At 41.2% G+C, this 18,104-nt stretch overlaps 1 protein-coding gene across 6 annotated transcripts in view; it reads right to left on the bottom strand.

Moving 5' to 3' along the window:
* WT1 (WT1 transcription factor) overlaps positions 1-16,811 on the bottom strand; it is a 52,074-nt gene extending 35,263 nt beyond the window's left edge. For 5 of the 6 annotated variants that reach the window (XM_087921191.1, XM_087921192.1, XM_026704403.2 and 2 more), the window contains exons 1-3: positions 16,296-16,811; positions 7,965-8,087; positions 6,117-6,219 (exon numbers count right to left, since the gene is read on the bottom strand). In XM_087921191.1, the coding sequence (XP_087777317.1) occupies positions 6,117-6,219; positions 7,965-8,087; positions 16,296-16,698 (629 nt within the window). In that variant the 5' untranslated portion in view covers positions 16,699-16,811. The remainder of the gene's footprint in view (positions 1-6,116; positions 6,220-7,964; positions 8,088-16,295) is intronic. The other variant, XM_087921195.1, reaches the window with a different exon arrangement.
* Between the last annotated feature and the right edge of the window lie 1,293 nt (positions 16,812-18,104).

The following is an 18,104-nucleotide window of genomic DNA, read 5'->3' as shown; positions in this document are numbered from 1 at the left end:
CTATTCCAGAAAGGAGAGGGAACCACCACTTTAAAAACACCCAGTAGCATACAATGCCCTTTCTAATGTATCCGAAAGCACATTCTAAAAACAGGGACATCTTCTTTGGCATGCAAATTTATGCTGTGATGAAGTAATCCCATAAAAAAATAAACCTAACGTTTGGGAAACAGTCAGCAATCAATGCAGATTTTCAGTGCACAAGAATAATCAATTATAATGATGTAATCAAGCCAAGGCACAGATAACTTCTACCACATCCTATCTGCTCAGTAATAATTACAGTAGGCATAGTCTTTATCAATGCAATCTTATGAAATCTAGAAAATCCAATACTATTGGCTGAGTTCCAATGTTTTCAGCATGTCCACGGACATCAAAATCAATACTTTGTATTTGATCTTACTTATGTGTTGTAGGTTTTTTTTTAATTGCTCATCATTGACAGATAATTTTTTATCCCTTTACATTAGCTATAAAGGAACTATTTATATTAAAGGAGTTCCTCATATTCAAGCATATAAGGTAGCAAGCAAGAAAGGTTTTCAAAGTTCCCATTATCTTCTGCCCATGGTAAAAAAAGAACAAAAATAATTGAGTATATAAACTACATTGCGATATAACTGCAAGAAAATGGTGAGGAAGCAAGATATGTCTTGAAGAGATACATTCGAAGTCAGAGTATTTAAGTATTTAAGGAAGTTTGTGGCGTGATCAAAGAAAGATAAATGCATTTGGCAGCTGAATGCTCTAAAAGGGATAAATGAGACAATAACAAAATTCATAGACAAGTTTGTAGTCAGGCATGGATCAATATTCCTTCCTGAAAGGGAATGTGAAAAGACCTATTAACAGCCTTATAAATAACAAACTGATGGTCAGAAAGACATTTATCTTTTGCCACTTTGTTTGCTCAGAATCTTTATGGAGAGCTAGAGCAGATCAAGAGAAGCAACTGGCATTTTGAGCATAAATGTAAATCAAGACTCAATCATCCCGGGCCAAAAACATTCAAAAAGGTTAAATCAAATAATGTGCAAATAAAACTGTATAGATTAGACCAGGGTGGTGAATTATATTGTAAAAATGTTTAGAATGCCATCCAAAAAGATTAAATCATGGCAACTGGACCAAAGTTCATTAGACTGAGACGTTTGTTACTCATCCAAGTAACTTCTTCAGATAAAATGAAAAATTTAAGTTAGGCAGAGGAGCAGAGTTGTTGGAATGCACCAGCTCTTGCCGTAACAACTGCAGGGGTTTCTCTGGGGTACAGTTGCCATGATTTAACCTTTTTGGGTGTTTTTAGCCTGGATGATTGAATCTTCATTTACATTTGCAATACATTTTGGGGCGGAAACCCTGCAATTGTTATGGCAACAGTTGGTGCATTGCAGTGACTTTCTGAGTATCTGCCTAACTTAAATTTTTCATTTTGACTGAAGAAGTTACTTGTTGGATGAATAAAGAAATATCTCAGCTTCATGAACTTTGGTCCAGTTGCCATTATGTAATCTTTTGGGATGGCATTTTAAGAATTTTTACAATATAATTCACCACCCTGGTCTAATCTATACAGTTTTATTTGCACATTCAATTTTATTGAGGAGTCCTTTATAATAATATGTATAAACTGAAAAATTATCCTGGTTTTTTATTTGAATATAAATCAATGAGCATTCAGAAAAATAAATGCAAATTTTATTGTGTCTCAGTGTAGCATCATCTTTAGAAATCTATATTTTGAAATTATTGAAGTTGTAATTTCAAGTCAGTAGGTACTATGGAGGTTCAACAGTTACTGGAAAGTCAGTTATTTAAGGTCTCATTCATTCAATCAGGATTCTGGGACATCATTGCTTTTTGGAGTTCTTACTTTTCCATGGATGAAACAAATACTTAAATAACACTAAAAGCTAAGTTTTGAAGAGTTCCAATCAGAGCCCAGACTGCAAAATGTATACAAGATACATAATTCAGCTGTATCAGAAGTCTGAAATTGGGAGTCGAAGATTAGAAATTCATTTCTACAAATTAAAGTTTAAAATAGGAGAAATTTAAAATAGAAAGACATAGAAGAGTACAGTAAACGTCAAAAAAGTAACTTTTAAAAATTATGACTGGCTGATAGTGGTATATTTTTGCTGCAAATCAGACTAAGAAAACAAATGTTTATATCAGCTTCTAAAGTAAGAAATATTAAGTCTGTTTTTATGTGCTGCTGAGCAGATAAGAGAAACAGCTAAATATATGGCAGAATCAATGTTCTTTCAACCCATAGATTAAATAGGGATTACAGATTATAATTATAGTGCTAATACATAACAAAGAATTTCAGTAAATCCTCACAAGTTTTTTTTTTTACAATCAGTTATAATTAGAAAGAAAAGCCAGAATTATTTATCTACAGCACTTCTTAAGGCCTAAACATTTTGTTAATTTGACCACACCATTAGAATGACAATAATATTCAGATAATAAACACGAGGGAGATAAGTCCCTGTGAACTCAGGGAATTTACCAAATTGCAGGATCTTTTCAGTCACCATATTAAACCTCCGGAACTCCTTTTCAAGGGAGCTATTTGTACTTAGCAGCCTTGTGGGAATTGGTGAAATGATTTATTTTCATACATAATATTGCTTTTTAAAAATAAATTACCTTTAAAATGTCATAGTTACGTTTCTGTGCTATTTCTCTTTATCTTCAGCTATGCTATCTGTAAGTTTGTAACTGTTGGTTGTTTTAAATGTTTTAAAGATTACAAATAGAAACTAAAAACTAATGCAGACCACAAAAAATGTAAGACTAAAAAAGTAAACATGTAACCTAGTACCATCTAAACCAGGGGTGTCAAACTCCAGGCCTGTGGCCTGGATGCGTCACGCACTGGCCATGCCCAGTTTAGCAAATGGGGGAAAAGCTCCAATACATCATGTGATGCTGCGAGTTTGACACCTGTGATCTAAACCTTTATAGAGAAAAGGGAGCTGTAAATATTTTGGAATGAATGCATTCATAAATAGATTCCAGCTATGATTGGAGAAGTTTACAAAACCAGCAGCTAAGAAATAGTAATTTGCAAGAAGATATATCTATAAATGAACCCACATTAATTAAAATAAGATAGATATTTAGCAATTGATTGGACAAAATGAGGTTCACGCAAATGAAAAGCTATTTTAAACTATCATTTAATGACCAGAGCAGAGACTTCCTGCTCTGGAAGACACACTCCCATAATTTTCAGTTCACACGGCCATGGTGATTAGGAATTGTAACAATTGAAATGCACCGGAAAGATGCCATTTTCGGAAAAGTAGAATCTGACAAGGCCAGATCTTTGCCTAGGCCCTAAATAACATATTTTTCCAGTCTTATCTGTTGCAGCATTGCTTTTAGCACCAAACTGTAGGTCAAGGGTCTTCAAACTTGGCAAGTTTAAGATTTGTGAACTTCAGCTCCCAGAATCCCTGTGCTAACATGACTGGAGGATGAATCCTGGGAGTTGAAGTCCACAAGTCTTATAGCTGTCAAGTTTGAAGATCCCTGCATGCCAGGGATACAAGTCTATTCTACAGCTGACCATAACTCCACAGCTCAGCTGTTGCTCATTAAGCTTAATGAAGCAAAGCCCAGTGTGGCCTTGGATCTGCCTGCAAATCCTAAAACATTCATTTCATAACAGTCTCAGGTGTTTTGTGCTCTTATCTTCCTTTTGGGGTCTCGCCTTGATTATAACAGGACAGGGAATTGCCTCCCTTTGACCTGATTTAAGATTCAGCTTTGTGCACTCAAAATTCAGGGTCATTTAATTCAGACTTATTTCTGATAAAATATATAAAGTTCTGAATCTAACTTTTGAACTGTCTTCCCCTTCCCCCATCATTTCTGATTTGTGACAATTTTCCTGATTAAAGGTTTTAAAGAACTCAAAAGCTTGACAAGTACCGTGCTTGGTCTAAAGATATTATGAAAATGTTGATCAGATTAAAATATCAAATACACATCCAATAGATCCAATGTCAAGTCTAGGTCTACACATACCTCAGGGCTTTTGCCTCAAAAAATTGTCTTGTACTGTTCCCTTGTTCACTGATTTCTCCATATGAATAAGGCTGATTGGTTAATATTTTTTTTATGCTCAACATTACTGTAGTTCTCTAATACAGGAAGAGTAGATTTTGAGAACAGGAGAGATGCTGACTTTTTGTTATTTGCCAATCAGCACAAACTATACAGCCAGGCATATTCTTCTACAGTACAGTTAAGCCCTGTTGCAGCTTTCCAGCTGAGGATGTACCAATGTGCTTAGAGCTTTAACTTCTATGCGGACTAAAGAATTCTGGGAAGTACAGTCCCCACTCCTATGGAGGGTGCCTGCCTATAAAACTATGTTTTATAGTTCCTCTTTGAAGAGCTCCGCTTTTGTTTTGTGCATAATATTTCTCAGCAGCTTCCCAAGACATAGGATTGTTCCAAGTTCACCAAAAGTTGAAGACTAGGTGGGGGGAAGAGAAGAGAATTTAGTTCTGGCTGGTAAGCAAGCTCAAAATAAACGAAAAGGTGCCCCCCTTCCTTCTTTCCCCCATGGTCTTATCCAACAAAACAGCACATGCTGCTGGCTCCAAGGACAGACTAACAAACCGTGCTACTTTTTTTTAACTTTATGATGATCAAACTCTAAAGCTCATTAAGAATAGAAGCTAACTGCTTGATAGCTTCAGTTTGGTAGTAGACACTTAAGAAATAGTTTTCTCAATCATATTCTCAGCCACAGTTGCCATCACTCTCTTTAAAATTCACCTTAAAGATCCAGGTTGTTATAAAAGAGTAGATACACCCCGCAACTCTCAGATATAAATTCTGAAATGAGGGTTCAGGAATGTGCTGGGCCCACTCCAAGAGGGGAAAGAAGAATGGTGTTCTGAACTAGCAACCTACCAACTTAAAATAGTAATGTTCTCTTTTCTCACAGTTGGTGAGAACTGCAGGGAATTTATTCTGATTAATTTTAAAGCCCAACAATTCTGGGACATTTTTTTTTATCCTCAGAGATGCCTTTAACACTTGTTAAGTAGCTCTATTTCTTTCTGTCCTTCTATATTAGTGGAAAGGAACACACCCAACGATCCCCTTTCTCCCATGTGTCAGGAGATGCACTTTTATCACTGGCTCCAATGAAGAAAAATTAAGGAACTAAGTAGTCAGTCCTCCAGCTCACTAATTAGCAGTGTTCTGTAACTTTCTATCACACTACTATCACCAATACTTTTCTCTTAAACCAGATTAGTCTCATTCATTTCAATGCAGACCAGAATGATATATTTCCAGGGTGAATATCCTGGAAAAAGTCATTCCTCTCTTTTTACAAAGTCACATGTTTCTACCAGAGGACATGAGCAAGTCTGAAAAGAAGGACTGAATAGAACGGCAAAAAACTCATCTATTTTTGGCAGTCATTCCACTGGGAAAGTTCTAAAGAAATAAATATTGTGCAAATTTTCAGCCTGTGCTAATGGTAAAAATTGACGGCCGAAGAGAGCTGTTCATGGGGACAGTAACGTTTACAATAAAGTTATCCAGCCTGGTGGCCTGCAGGGATTAGGACTCTAAAGTCCATCATTCCTTGCCTATATTACAACTGGTAGTTACTCAAAAAAACCAAGTCCTATTTATGTTTGGATACTACCTGTCCTTTTCTTAGTTTCCTCTATTAGTCTGATGGGATCAACCCTTCAAAAATAATATTTGGTTATAGTTAGGAAAACAACCTAGAGGCACAAAAAGAGACTCCACTGTTGTCTGACAATTTTGTCCACATATTTTCATATTTAATAAGCCATTTAATAAGCCATAACTCTCCCTACCCGTGTTGATTATCTTTCTCTTTTTCTGTTTATTTCTTTCCTTTTTCTCAAAGAGAACTAGACATGGTGACACGGTAAGCTCTTTGCCCTATTCTCAGAGGTAGAATAAAGTCAGGTGGAAAGAAGGAGGGAGAAGAAAAGAGAAGGAGCTCTTTGTTTCAGGGAAGCATTAGAGCCAATCCCAAAAGCTGATTTGCCAAATTTCAGGAGGCAAAAGAAGATGGAGGATATAGTAATGATTCTCACCTGTTGTAAGGGTTCCTCAGGAGAAGAGCCTGGCTGCTGGAGCAACTGTCTGTGGGAGTGTGGCAGCCGTACACTGGGGGAGGCACCGAATATTGTTGGTCACCTGCAGACAAGCCACACAAAAAATTCACAATCCCGTTGCATGACTGATTAACGGTCACATATTGGAGTGGGGAGGCAGTGTTCTCTAGTCACTTTCAAGCTGCCTTTAGGGTGGTCAGCTGGAGCAGGGAGTTCTCACTAGATGATCAAATCTTTATTTCAGTTGTAGCACTCATTTGTGGGGATAATAAAGTAATTTTGAGAAAATATAATAGGTGACTGGAATCTATGGAGATTCTCAGTCATCCAGGTCATGATTGTCCCAAAGATGCTTTTTCTCAAGGGGCAACTGGACTTTCTGATTTCTCTTTGAAGATGTTTTGCTTCTCATCCAAGCTTGGATAAGAAGCGAAATGTCTTCAAAGAGAAACCAGAAAGTCCAGTTGCCTCTTGGAAAAAAAGCACCTTTGGGATAGGTGATTGGAGGGCCATCTGATGAGTGGCCCTTGTTTCAGATTTCAATCCGTGTTTTTTTTTTATTATTTTCCAAAGCACTTGTTTCCTGTTTTTAATATGGGTGCAGCGATATTGGTAAGCAATTTTGTAAAGCTGCTTCAAAGCAGTTTTTCCTTGGGAAGTAATCCTGACCATTAAGCATAGCAAATGCACTATTTACACCCTACATAACACACTTTTCACAACACACTGAATACAAACTACCAGGTTTCATCTAATGTGCAATGTGAACACACAGCCATCCCCAATATAGTTAGCCCATGGTTCAAAGCATCCTGCAAACCAGAAAACTCCTTTAACTGAGTGTGTGAGCTAACATACCTTTGAAGTCCCATTTGCTTTTGATGGTACTTGAAACTGATGCTTAATCTTTAGATCTGTGCTCAAATTATTTAACAGTAATGTAAAAAATGACATTATTTTAGTGCCTTACAATAGAAAGTCTGGATTATAAATATAACTATAGTAAAGTAGCAATGTCAGAACCAACAAGATTCCAACATAATTTTGAGCTTTCTAGATCTACACTTTAAAAACTATAAAGACGTTTTGTAGATCTTGTCATTGATTTCATTGAAATGTACTACTTACTGAGCTCAGTCTTAAGTAGATTCACACAGGGGTAAAAAGAGGGGCACAAAAGATTGCTACCAGGTAAGTGTGTCACCAAGTTTAAAATACAATGATACATGTCTTAGTTCTGGGGTAGGCAAGAGCTTTTTGCACCGGCTTAATTTAATCCACTCTTCCTTTCCCCATTCCGATGTCCCCCAGATATATTGAACAACTGTTCCTGCCATCCTCAGCCAATCATCATTGATACTGACTAGAAATTCTGGGAGCCAAAAGCCCAAATAGAAAACTTGGAGGGAATCAATATTGAGGAAAATTGGACTCATCGGTGGATGATAACTCCAAAAATTGTAGTGCTTGACTACAATTGGTTTATGTTGGAGCAAGGTTTCTTCAGTGCCCACGAAATTACTTCCCTGGCTCACGGAGGGGTTAAAACAGTGTTACAATAATCCCACAGAGGTTTCAAAGCCTGTTGTAAGTCTTACACTTTTATTGACATCCGGTCCCGTCCCCAGCTTCCCAATTATCCAACTTCTCTTTGCCATTAGGATGAGCCAGATTAGGCACACAAAGACATGCCAAATCCTCTCAATTGTTAGAACAGGCACAGGCCCCAGTATTAAAGGGAGTCTGTGTGTGCGCGTGTGTAGCAAACAACTCCCCTCTCTCCCACTGGGATCGGTTCTTCGTGCAGATGTTTTCCGCTACCATTACCTAAAGGCGTCTGCTGGCCGATGGGGTCCTCGTGCTTGAAGGAGTGGTTTGTAAACTGTGCCCCAGGATGAGAGGGAGTATGGCCGTAACTTGGAGCTCCATCAAACGCCACTGTGCCGTAACCTGCCAAGAGAACAACAGGGTCGGAATCAGGGGCTGAATCGCCCGGCCTTGAACTTTCTTCCTGCAAGAGCGTCCCCCAGACAGGCAGAAGGCGAAAAGTTGCCAGAAAATAGGAAGCCTCTGCTGTGTACAGCAGCAGATGGCTTCTTTCTGTAAAAGAGAGGGGGCCAAAATCCTGAACTTGGAATCACCCAACTGGGGAAGGAAGGGACCCCTCTCCCCTCTGGACGTGGACGGCAGGGTTGTCATCGAATCGAGGGCAGGCTTGTTTTCCTGTGGTGCCTCCTTCCTACCATTACAATCCGAGCTCAGCCTGCCTGGGCAAAGAGGCTGCTGCCGCCGCCCATTAATAAAAAGATTAAAAAGTTGGTTTTAGATGCCCATTCAAAGCAGAGAGCAAGCCAGACGCATCTTCCAACAATCAGCCATGAAGTCAAAATTCATATAAGTGTAAACAAATAACTTTTATTTAAAATGTAAAAAAATTACACCAACCCAGAATGATAGGGAAAGGTTTTCCAGTTCTCCAAAAACTCGCCCGTCCAGCGGTGAAAAGTTCTGAGGGAAGTTGAAAAACTGCGTACACCATTTTCTAACTTTCTAATTGGTCCCAAGAAAAGTATTACTCAAAGGTGGAAATGGGGGTTTGTGTGTCTCTGCCTTCCTTTGATAAAGCGATGAAAGCTGCAGAAACTGCTGGATCAGGAGCATATTAGATGTTGATTTAAATTAAATTAATTAGATGTTGATTTTGTTTAAAACTTTTGGTGCCAGCAAGAGTTTGGAGCAACAAGTCTCCAAGGATTTTCCCAGTTTCGAAATCCACCCGGAATATCTTTTAAAAACCCGTGTTGGCAGTCCCCCCCCCTCCCCCCCCATAAGCAATGTTTCCATTAATAGTCCCCCATAGACAAGGGAAAAAACCCCGATCTGCTGAGCAAACTTGTCTGCCATTCCACATGTTCAAGTTACCCTTTAATCTCGTTCTCGCTGGTTTCTCGCTTGTTTTGTAAGATTAACTTTCTGAAGAGCCTGCAATAAAAATGGCAGGCCATTAAGTGAAAAAATAACCTCCTACTTTAGCCGAAAATTACTCGCTTCAAATAATAATAAACAGCTTATTTTAAAAAGGAAAAGAAAGGAGCGAATTCAGATGGGGGAAAAATCGTCTCATGTGACCTCAAGGTGAGACCGAGTCGTAAATCAGGCGTTTAGACATCAACTTTCATTAATTACGTGGAGCCAGTTAAACAACTTCGGCGAAAAAGTAATTACGAAGTAATATTATCTTTAAGACTTCTCAGCGCATCAGCATTTGCCCTAAGACCGTGAAACGTTTAGCGTAAGTCCTTATGAAATCTTCCCTGCCTTTCCTAATACCGCACCAAACGCTGTTTAAGGTAAATAATCACTTTATGGGAGCTTCGCTTCCGGAACGTTTATGTTAGAACTCCGCAGTTTCTTTTAAACTCGCTACTCTTTAGAAAACAGTTTGCACGTTCAAAATACCGAAGTTGTTTTTCAGAGGAGCAAATAAGTCGTAGCTTTTTGCTGGAAAGAAGGAAAAAACAAAACCAACGGCAAATGCTTTATTTTTTCTGCAGCAACCCAACAACCTGCTTTTCCGGACAAACTCTCACTGCCCCAAAAGCCGTTTAGGTTCTTGGAAAATCGGATCGGATTTTGCAAAGAACCGCGAATGGGTTGTGACAAAACTGAAGAAATGGGAGAGAAATTGAGGCTGGGGGGGGAGGGATTGGGGATCCCTCGCATAAATGCATCACTGAACGCCCACAAGATGCAATTTAGTTCACTAACTACACAAGACTAAAGACGACTTTGCTAAAAGACGTAGACTTGAACTCCTTAATTCATCAACTGCCCGTTCAATTCAAACGTCCCCTCCTGACTCTTGCTAATATGTTGCTAGCACTAGTACGGGTACTCTTATCTTGGGGACGCAATTTTTTACTTTTCTAAATGAACCAAAACTTGTGAAGAAAAACGCGCGCAAACCTTTTAATGGTGACAGCAGGAATAGGAACGTTCCGCTATTTGTTTTGTTCTGGTTTGTAATCTTAATCTAATCTTACTTTGGGTATGGAGCGATAGTTGAAGGCGTTGGGCCCGGAAAAGAAAGCTATGGATCTTTTCTCAATTCAGAAGCTCGCTTTTCCTTTACTTTACTTATTGAGAAGTACCAGAGACCTACGTCTCAAATTTAACTTCTTTACTTTAAAAGTTAAGCCCACTGAATTCCATTCTCTGAAATCTCCAAAACGTTTTGCCTACTTCAGCTTTCCCCAAATCTGGGCCTCTCCAGATGAATTTTCAACACAAGGAAGTGAATCTAATCTGCAAATCTGTAGATATTTTAAAAGGAAGAACACTGAATATAGAAATCAGCCTGTTTCGATGGATTTATTTTTTCCAGGTAAATTGCTTGGATCATAAATTTTAATTCTTCTTCCAAAGCTTCCCAGTCTCTGGAGTTTATGGTGTTTACGGATTCGTGCAAGCCTGATCCAAAACCTAGGGATCACCTATTGTTCTGCAGCTTCATTACTCCCTACAATACCATCGGTTTTAAGGCCCTTTTCAGGGAAGCACCCTCCTTTATCACCACCACACTTCACTCTTTTAAAGAGATACTTCACCATTTAGTTTTCAAGTCAACATCACTCTTTTAAAGAGATACTTCACCATTCAGTTTTCAAGTCAACTTCACTCTTTTAAAGAGATATTTCACCATTCAGTTTTCAAGTCAACTTCACTCTTTTAAAGAGATATTTCACCATGCAGTTTTCAAGCCAACACTTCTGCTCTTAAGTGTGTTTATCCTGACCACTTTTGGGGGGAAAACAATTTATTTCAGTCTGTCTACTCTGAAGTCCTGTTGAGTTCTGGGGACTCTGCTGTCAAGGAAGTAGGGATCAATCCGCCTTTTCATCACTGAACCTCTTCCTTCGCTGCAAAACCCAAGCCACTGATCCTTATAAGGGGCCTTATTCTTGAACCTGTGCACTTAAGGGCTGGGCTTGCCCTAACTCAAAACTTTCCAAAAGCCTGGGAGGAAAGGGGCTTCAAGTCATAATAGGTCCGTTCAAAAAAAATTTTTTTTTAAGGCGAATGGGCTACTTTATTTTGGTAGAGCAGAATCAAACGGCTTTTGAAAAGTTCAGCTTTTTCTGCCTTCCCAGTCCACGGAGTGGAAATCCCAATGCATTGACCTGAAGGTAAAGTGGGGGGGCTAGAAACACCTTGACCAGTAGATTGTAACCATCCCCCTCCCCTGCCCTCCCCTCTCTCTTTTCCTCCCACCTACCCTGTGCATTTGGCAGGCAACTAGGAGCTGGCGAGGCCTGAGCCTTCAAAGCTGCCGCATGCGCCTGCGTCTTGGTGTTTAGCGTCCCTTGTCTATTTGGGGCCCGTGTACACAGTGATGACAGGCAGATGCCCAACCTCTGCACTTCTAGGCATCAGCTGCTCCAAACTGCCTTATCTCAGCTCATAACACACAAAGCCAAGGCTTCCCTCCTCCTCCTTGGCTCTCCCCAAACACTCCTCGAAGCACCGAAGCTCTAGATCCAGAGCTGTCTTTGCCTAGCAGTTTGGTAGCCTTCAAAAGGCTGCCCGGAGCAGAATTGGGTGTTTTGGCCACATTTGCATGACCCAAAGCTTCAAGAATGCGATAAGGAGGTTGGAGTTCTGAACCGGCCCCCTGATAGTGAGGTCTCTTTTAATTAGGGCTTTATCAGAGGCTGAGCTGATTAAAATGTGCTGAAAATAATTGAAACGTGGACATCTGGCGAAGAAGGCAGTTCTTTTGAAGGGGTGCAATTGTTCAGGGATCCAGCTGCTGGGAAGGAGAGGGAGAGACGAGGCCAGGAGGCCTAGTAAAAAGTTCAAAGCAGAAGACTTCCTTCTCCCGGAGAAGGCTTGGCAAAAAACACCAAGGTAACGTCTTTCCCACGGTGAAAAACCTCGTCTCAAACGGAACATTCAACCTTGATAGACTCAAAGCGGAGGATGTTATATTCATTAGTCAAACTTATCAACATCCTCAAATTCTGTCTTTTTCCCCTTTTTATGTCTATGTCTCTCTCTCTCTCTCTCTCTCTCTCTCTCTCTCTCTTATAATGGTACCCGATATTTCCCCCTTCTCCCTCCCCTGTTTTTTGGTTTGGAGCCATCAGAGCATTTTTTACGACTTTTAAAATTTATACCTGCTTCTCACCCATTACTATTCTTCCGAAATTTTTTAAAAAAACACGATTCTTTCCCTACTTTTTATGAATTGCAGCCTAACTCTAAAGCACTTGCGTTTGCCCACACAATGGGAGCTGAAAGATCAGTCACCTAGATTCCTCAGCCCATCCCTTTAAAATCAAGGCCATAGGAGTTCCCCTTTTATTTTGGAATAAGCAGGGACGACTACGTTTTCAAATGTAAAATCCAGTCCCAGCTCTTAAATGACACCAGCATATATGGCATCAAACATATCTAAATCTCTAATCTCTTCTGATTAAAGTTCTACTTTGGGCACAACTGCCAAGCGTTGTGTTAAGAAATTCAGGTGATAAACTTTTTTCACTTTTTTTTTTTTGCTACTTTCTCCATCACTACGTAGATGCGGTAACACAAAAGAGTTTTGAAAAGTGTTATTTTATTCATAAGAAATAAAATAAAATGCAAACCAACTCTGTGGGGTAGCCACTCACATGTGCAAATGGGAATTTTTGAAAATAAATCAGTCCTTTCTATGTGTGCATACATGCATGCTTATACATTTGGAAGAGCTGAGGAGTGTTGTACACACACACACACACACACACACACACACACATTATATATTATAAGAGAAGCCTTGAGGCTCCATTAAACTCCATTGGATGGTAGTTAATGATATCAAAAATCTTCCAACTGCAATTTAGGTTTTTGATAGTTTTAATGAAGTGGGATCATCTCTCTTCTTGTCTCACACTATAAAAACGCATACATTTTTATTCAGCATCCCCATCATCTGGAATAAATGTTCCATTCTTTTAAATATAAGCTGGGTCCATAACTACATTCCAGAATTCCAATAATGTGGTGTTATTATTAAAAAATACCATTAACCAAATGCAAGAAAGCAATGGGATCAAGACGAGAAAAAGCAATTCAGGGAATGGAATGAAATTCTGAAATAGTAGTCACAAGAAGAAATTGCCTTCACAATTTAACATCTTGCTGAGTAAGAAGGTTCAATGTACTGAAAAAACTATTTCACTATTTTAGATGCAATAAGTTATCTGTAGAATCATTCAAGTTTAATAAAATCTTTTTTAAAGAATTGAAAATCATGTAAAGAATATTAAAGTGCAGCATTAAGAATAATTAAAATAAATGTGCTATTAAAAATGAATTATTTTCTCTATTGTTCTAAATTGTTCACCACAATTACCATATACCCCTCCGAAGCAGTACAGAACTACCAGTAACTGCTGCAACAGGCTTAACTACAAACCAAATGCAAATAATTATGGAATTTATAATTAACTGTTTTCTGCCTAATAATACTAGGTCTATCTATCTATCTATCTATCTATCTATCTATCTATCTATCTATCTATATCTGCTGAAGCTATTGCCTAGAATTATATTCTAATGATATTGTCATTCTTTTGCGCATGCTCCATAAAAAAAAGTCCTTTGTTTTTCATTTGTAATATTTTTTTGGTTAAGATCAATTGTTTCGTGGTTTCATGAATTTCACAAAAATATTCCTTTCTGGTTCATATAAAAAATATCAGGATAAAAACTATTGTTTTAGGACACAACTGTGTCAAGTTGTTTCCACTGTGTAAGAATAAGCAATATATTTCATCATGTATTTATCCACCAATGGTCATTTCTTCAAGAAGGTGCTACTCTAGGAATGTAGCTCGAGAACTGTCTACTTGTTGGCACAGTGTCCCCATTACAGCCTAAGAAACATATACCGGTTTTTGCATAGACTTGCTTAAGACATGGTGGTGCTAAGTGTCAAATACAAAGGATTTGGGTTTATTGGGAAAGTATAAATGAATTCTGAGAAGGTAAGCAATGCAATCCTATGTATATCTACCCAGCATAGGTTTACTGAGATCAAGGGCATTCATTCTCAGATTGCACCATAGTTCTCACTGATTTCAATAGGATAAAGGAGCAAAATTACTGTATTTCAGAAAACAAAATTGGCGTGGTGATTTTTGCAACTTCTGTGGGTTAAAAAAATGATATCCAGGGAACAACATCCCCTTCTTCCTTTCAATATAACTCCCTCTGTGCAGTTTTAGCTACCTAAAATATATAGATGAGCTAACATAAAAATATAGTATCTTGATTGTGCTCCTTCACTGTACTTTTGCTGCATTAAAAGCCAGATTAGACTTTAATTATTAATCTTCCACACCATGTTCAATATCCATTTAGCATTATTTGCTATATGACTACCTATGCTTTTTAAATTTTTATTTTCACAGGAATCAATTCTTTAATCCTGTTGAAAGAAATCATCCCAGCAGTTAGTTGCAGTAATATTAACTGAACTGTTAGATTAATTAAAAATGTTTTTGAATATCCAGCCCAGTTAAAAACAAACTGCAGTACCTGCTTGCTTAAAATGATATTTGCAAGAGATACCAAGTTCAATTCATAAAGACACTAGCAAATAAACAGAAAGTAACAGGAAAGCCCATATGTGAAGCAATTATTAAAGATAAATTTCATGTGCATTAGAGTTGTAACAACAATCCACTGAGTGCACAGTCCCATGAATTTTAAGCAGAAATCTAGGGTACGTAACTCAATAGGTTCTCTTCTTGGATAAGTGAGAACAATCAGATTGCTAATTCGTGTTTAGAATTGTTGATACTCCTATTGAAAGACAATGTACTTTTAGTAAATGTTAAAGATTGCATGTGTACCACATTCCTAATTTTAGTTCTGGAATGAAGCAAGTCTGATTAAATTCAGAATTACAAACGTTGGGTTTCTTTTCCTGAAGTTTGGCTGAATTTCACTCTGAAGCACTACTATGAAAGGAGAAGGTGGAGCAATTGTATGATTCATTCACTGCTTGAAAACCCAGTAAGCGTAATATTACAAAAGGGTGTTACCATATAGGAGAGACCATACAATAAGTCCATGCCCCACAGTTTCACTCATTGGGATGAATATGGATTGTATCAACAGAAAAAAATTGTTCAGTCCTTAACCCTCTTTTTCCAAATAGTTTTATTAGGGATTTCCATGGGAAGAGTTGTGTTTAGAAGCAGCAAACCCATTTAATCCATAAATATCTGTGTTCAAAATACACAAACACTATAATTCACAAGGCAATTAGCATAGTTTGCTATCTATCTGATGAGAACCTATAACCAATTGTAAATTAATGGCACATCCCTGAATAAATCAAATTCCTATTTGGAACCAAGGTTTATTAAGCTTAATAGGGCATTCTCACAAGTTTACATTTTAATCCACAGGTTTGCTTTCAAGGCACTTGAAGTATGTTAATCTACTACATCCACTTAGTCCAAGACCAACACTGAAGCATTGACTTGCAGCCTAGTCAAACCCATAAATTGATTTAGCCACACAGTACTCGGAAAAGTACCATTCCAGATGTGCTAACGTTAACACCCTAGCTGTCCTATGCACATGCATTGAAAAACTTTTTTTTAAACTCCAGTTGGATTTTCTACCCGGATATTTAGGACCAACGATTGACTCCGAGTCTCAGATGGTTGCCCTCTTTTGCACCCTTTAGTAACAGCCATCCTAGCATACGTCCAAGCTTATCGTGGTTAGGGTTGTGAAATCCCAGCGGTTTTTAAACCAATTTGCCGCCTTTGGAAGATATCCCTTCCCCTTTGATCGTCGTTTTGTTACTTTGTGGCTTAAATATTGAAAGAGATTCTCAAGATCGGCCCGCAGGTTTCCTCCGCTCCGTCCTTCCCCTTCCCCCCACCCCCAGGCGTTGTCCCAGCTGCCACGGATTACAATTCAGGCTCGGGAGCTTGCCAGGGATCGCTCGGTCCCAGGAAAAGGCTCTTTGAACGTCTCCCAGCCTCTCCCCGTCCGTCGTGCGGGTGGCAAGCGAGCGGGACACCCCTGGCTTGGGTGAAAGCGAGCGGGGTCGCCCCAAAAGCGCAGGCTTCCCCCCGCCCCCCCTCGGCTTACCTTGGTTGCGGATGGCTTGCTGGCTCTCGAGGCAGTTGGGCAGGTAAGGCCCGTTGGGGAACATCCGCGCCTGGCCGGAGGGCGCTTGGCTGGGCGGCGGGGGCGGCGCAAAGGGGCCGTAGCGGCAAGCGCCGGCCGTGCCGGTGAACTGGCCGGAGAAGTGGACGGTGAAGGCGCTCAGGCACTGGTCCTCATGGGGCTCGCCGGCGCTCCAGCTGGGCTCCTGCTTGATGAAGGCCGAGGGCGGCGGGGCCAGCGAGCCGTAAGAAGCCGCCGGCGGGAAATCCAGCACGGGAGCCCACTGCGTCGCGCTGCTCACCGGCATGGAGCAGTTGGCGTTGCCCGGCAGGGGCGGCACCGACGGCGGCAAGAGAGCGTTGAGGTCGCGGACGTCGGAGCCCATCTGCTCGCCGGCACAAACTTTCCGCCGGGGAGGAGCCGGGAACCAGTCGCGGGCCCCGCCGGCTCCGCCGCTGCACTTGTTCCAGGCGCTGGGAGCCCGGCTCGGGTCCGGCTGGAGACACCAGGCGGCCGAGTTCAAGCCTTTCGGGGAGGCCGGGTCCGCGGGGGGGAGGCAAGCGGCGGGGTCCAGCCCTGCCGACGCCGGCAGGAGCGAGAAGGCCAGGTTGGTCTCCAGGTTGGTCGCCCTTTAGCCCGACAGGCGCGAAAAGAAAAAGAAAAAGGAAAACAAAAACAAAAAAAACAGCCAAAGGCTCGGAGCCCCGGAGTTGGAAGAAGCCCGAGGGACCCTGGCCGGCTCGGTTCGGCTCTCCTCGGCGGCGGCGGCGGCGGAAGCCCCGCAGGAGCGCTTGGAAAAGCCGCACTTGAACTTTCTTCCCTCAGCCGCGGCTTTGCCCTCCAGCCCTCGAAGCTGGGCTAATTGAGAGCGACTGGCGGCGCGAGACGGAGGAGGAGTCAGCCCCGCGCGCGGCCGCTCCATTCACACTTCCCGCAGCAAGGCGGCCTCCCGGGGCGCAGAACGCTCAGGCGACTGGGGGGAGGAGGGCGAGGGGCGGGAGGGGCAAGAGACCCGCGCTCTCTTCCCCCCCTCCCCCAGGCCAAGGAGCGTGGCACGGGCGCGGGGTTGTTTGGGGGTGGTGGGGAAAGGCTAAGCCTCGCCCACCCGTCCCTCGCCTGGCACAGCCCTCTTCGTTCGGGGGTCTATCAATCAGAATACAGCTGGAAGGGACCTTGGAGATCTTCTAGTCCAACCCCACCCCCAACCCCTGCTCAAGCAGGAGACCCTGGCCTATACCACAGTTCAGACAGGTGGCTGTCCAATCTCTCCTGAAAAGCCAGTGATGAAGCACCCACAACTTCTGAAGGCCAAGCTGTTCCCCTGGTTGATTGTCCTGGCCGTTAAGAAGTTTCCCCTTAATTCGAGCTTGCTTCTTTCCTTAATGAGTTTCCGTCCATTTTTATTTTTTATTTTTCTCCCTTGACTTCTGGTGCTTTCTGGTCCTCGGAAGTTCGGGGATGCTGAAGCGGGGAAAAGGTGATAACGGGGAAGAAATTCCTCAAGAGGGACGGCTTCTGAAAAGGGGCTTCTGTGGCGGGGAGAGACGGGTTTTTCACACACACACACACACACACACACACACACACACACACACACACACACACACACCTCTCCTTTGCTTACAGACGCTGGAGCCGGGCGCCTAACTTCGGTCAGGGGCTACTTGAAATGTCGCCCGATTTAAATAGGGAGGCAAAGATTAACCCTCCTTCCAAATACCCTCTGAAATGGGCCATAATTCTGCCAGCCGGGTAGACAGGGCCGCTTCCCAAACTTCGCCGCACCACCTC

Source organism: Pseudonaja textilis, chromosome 1 (genome assembly GCF_049901715.1).
Source record: "Pseudonaja textilis isolate UNSWEBS1 chromosome 1, rPseTex1.2, whole genome shotgun sequence".
NCBI lineage: Eukaryota > Metazoa > Chordata > Lepidosauria > Squamata > Elapidae > Pseudonaja > Pseudonaja textilis.
This window is presented reverse-complemented; position numbering and strand designations above follow the sequence as displayed.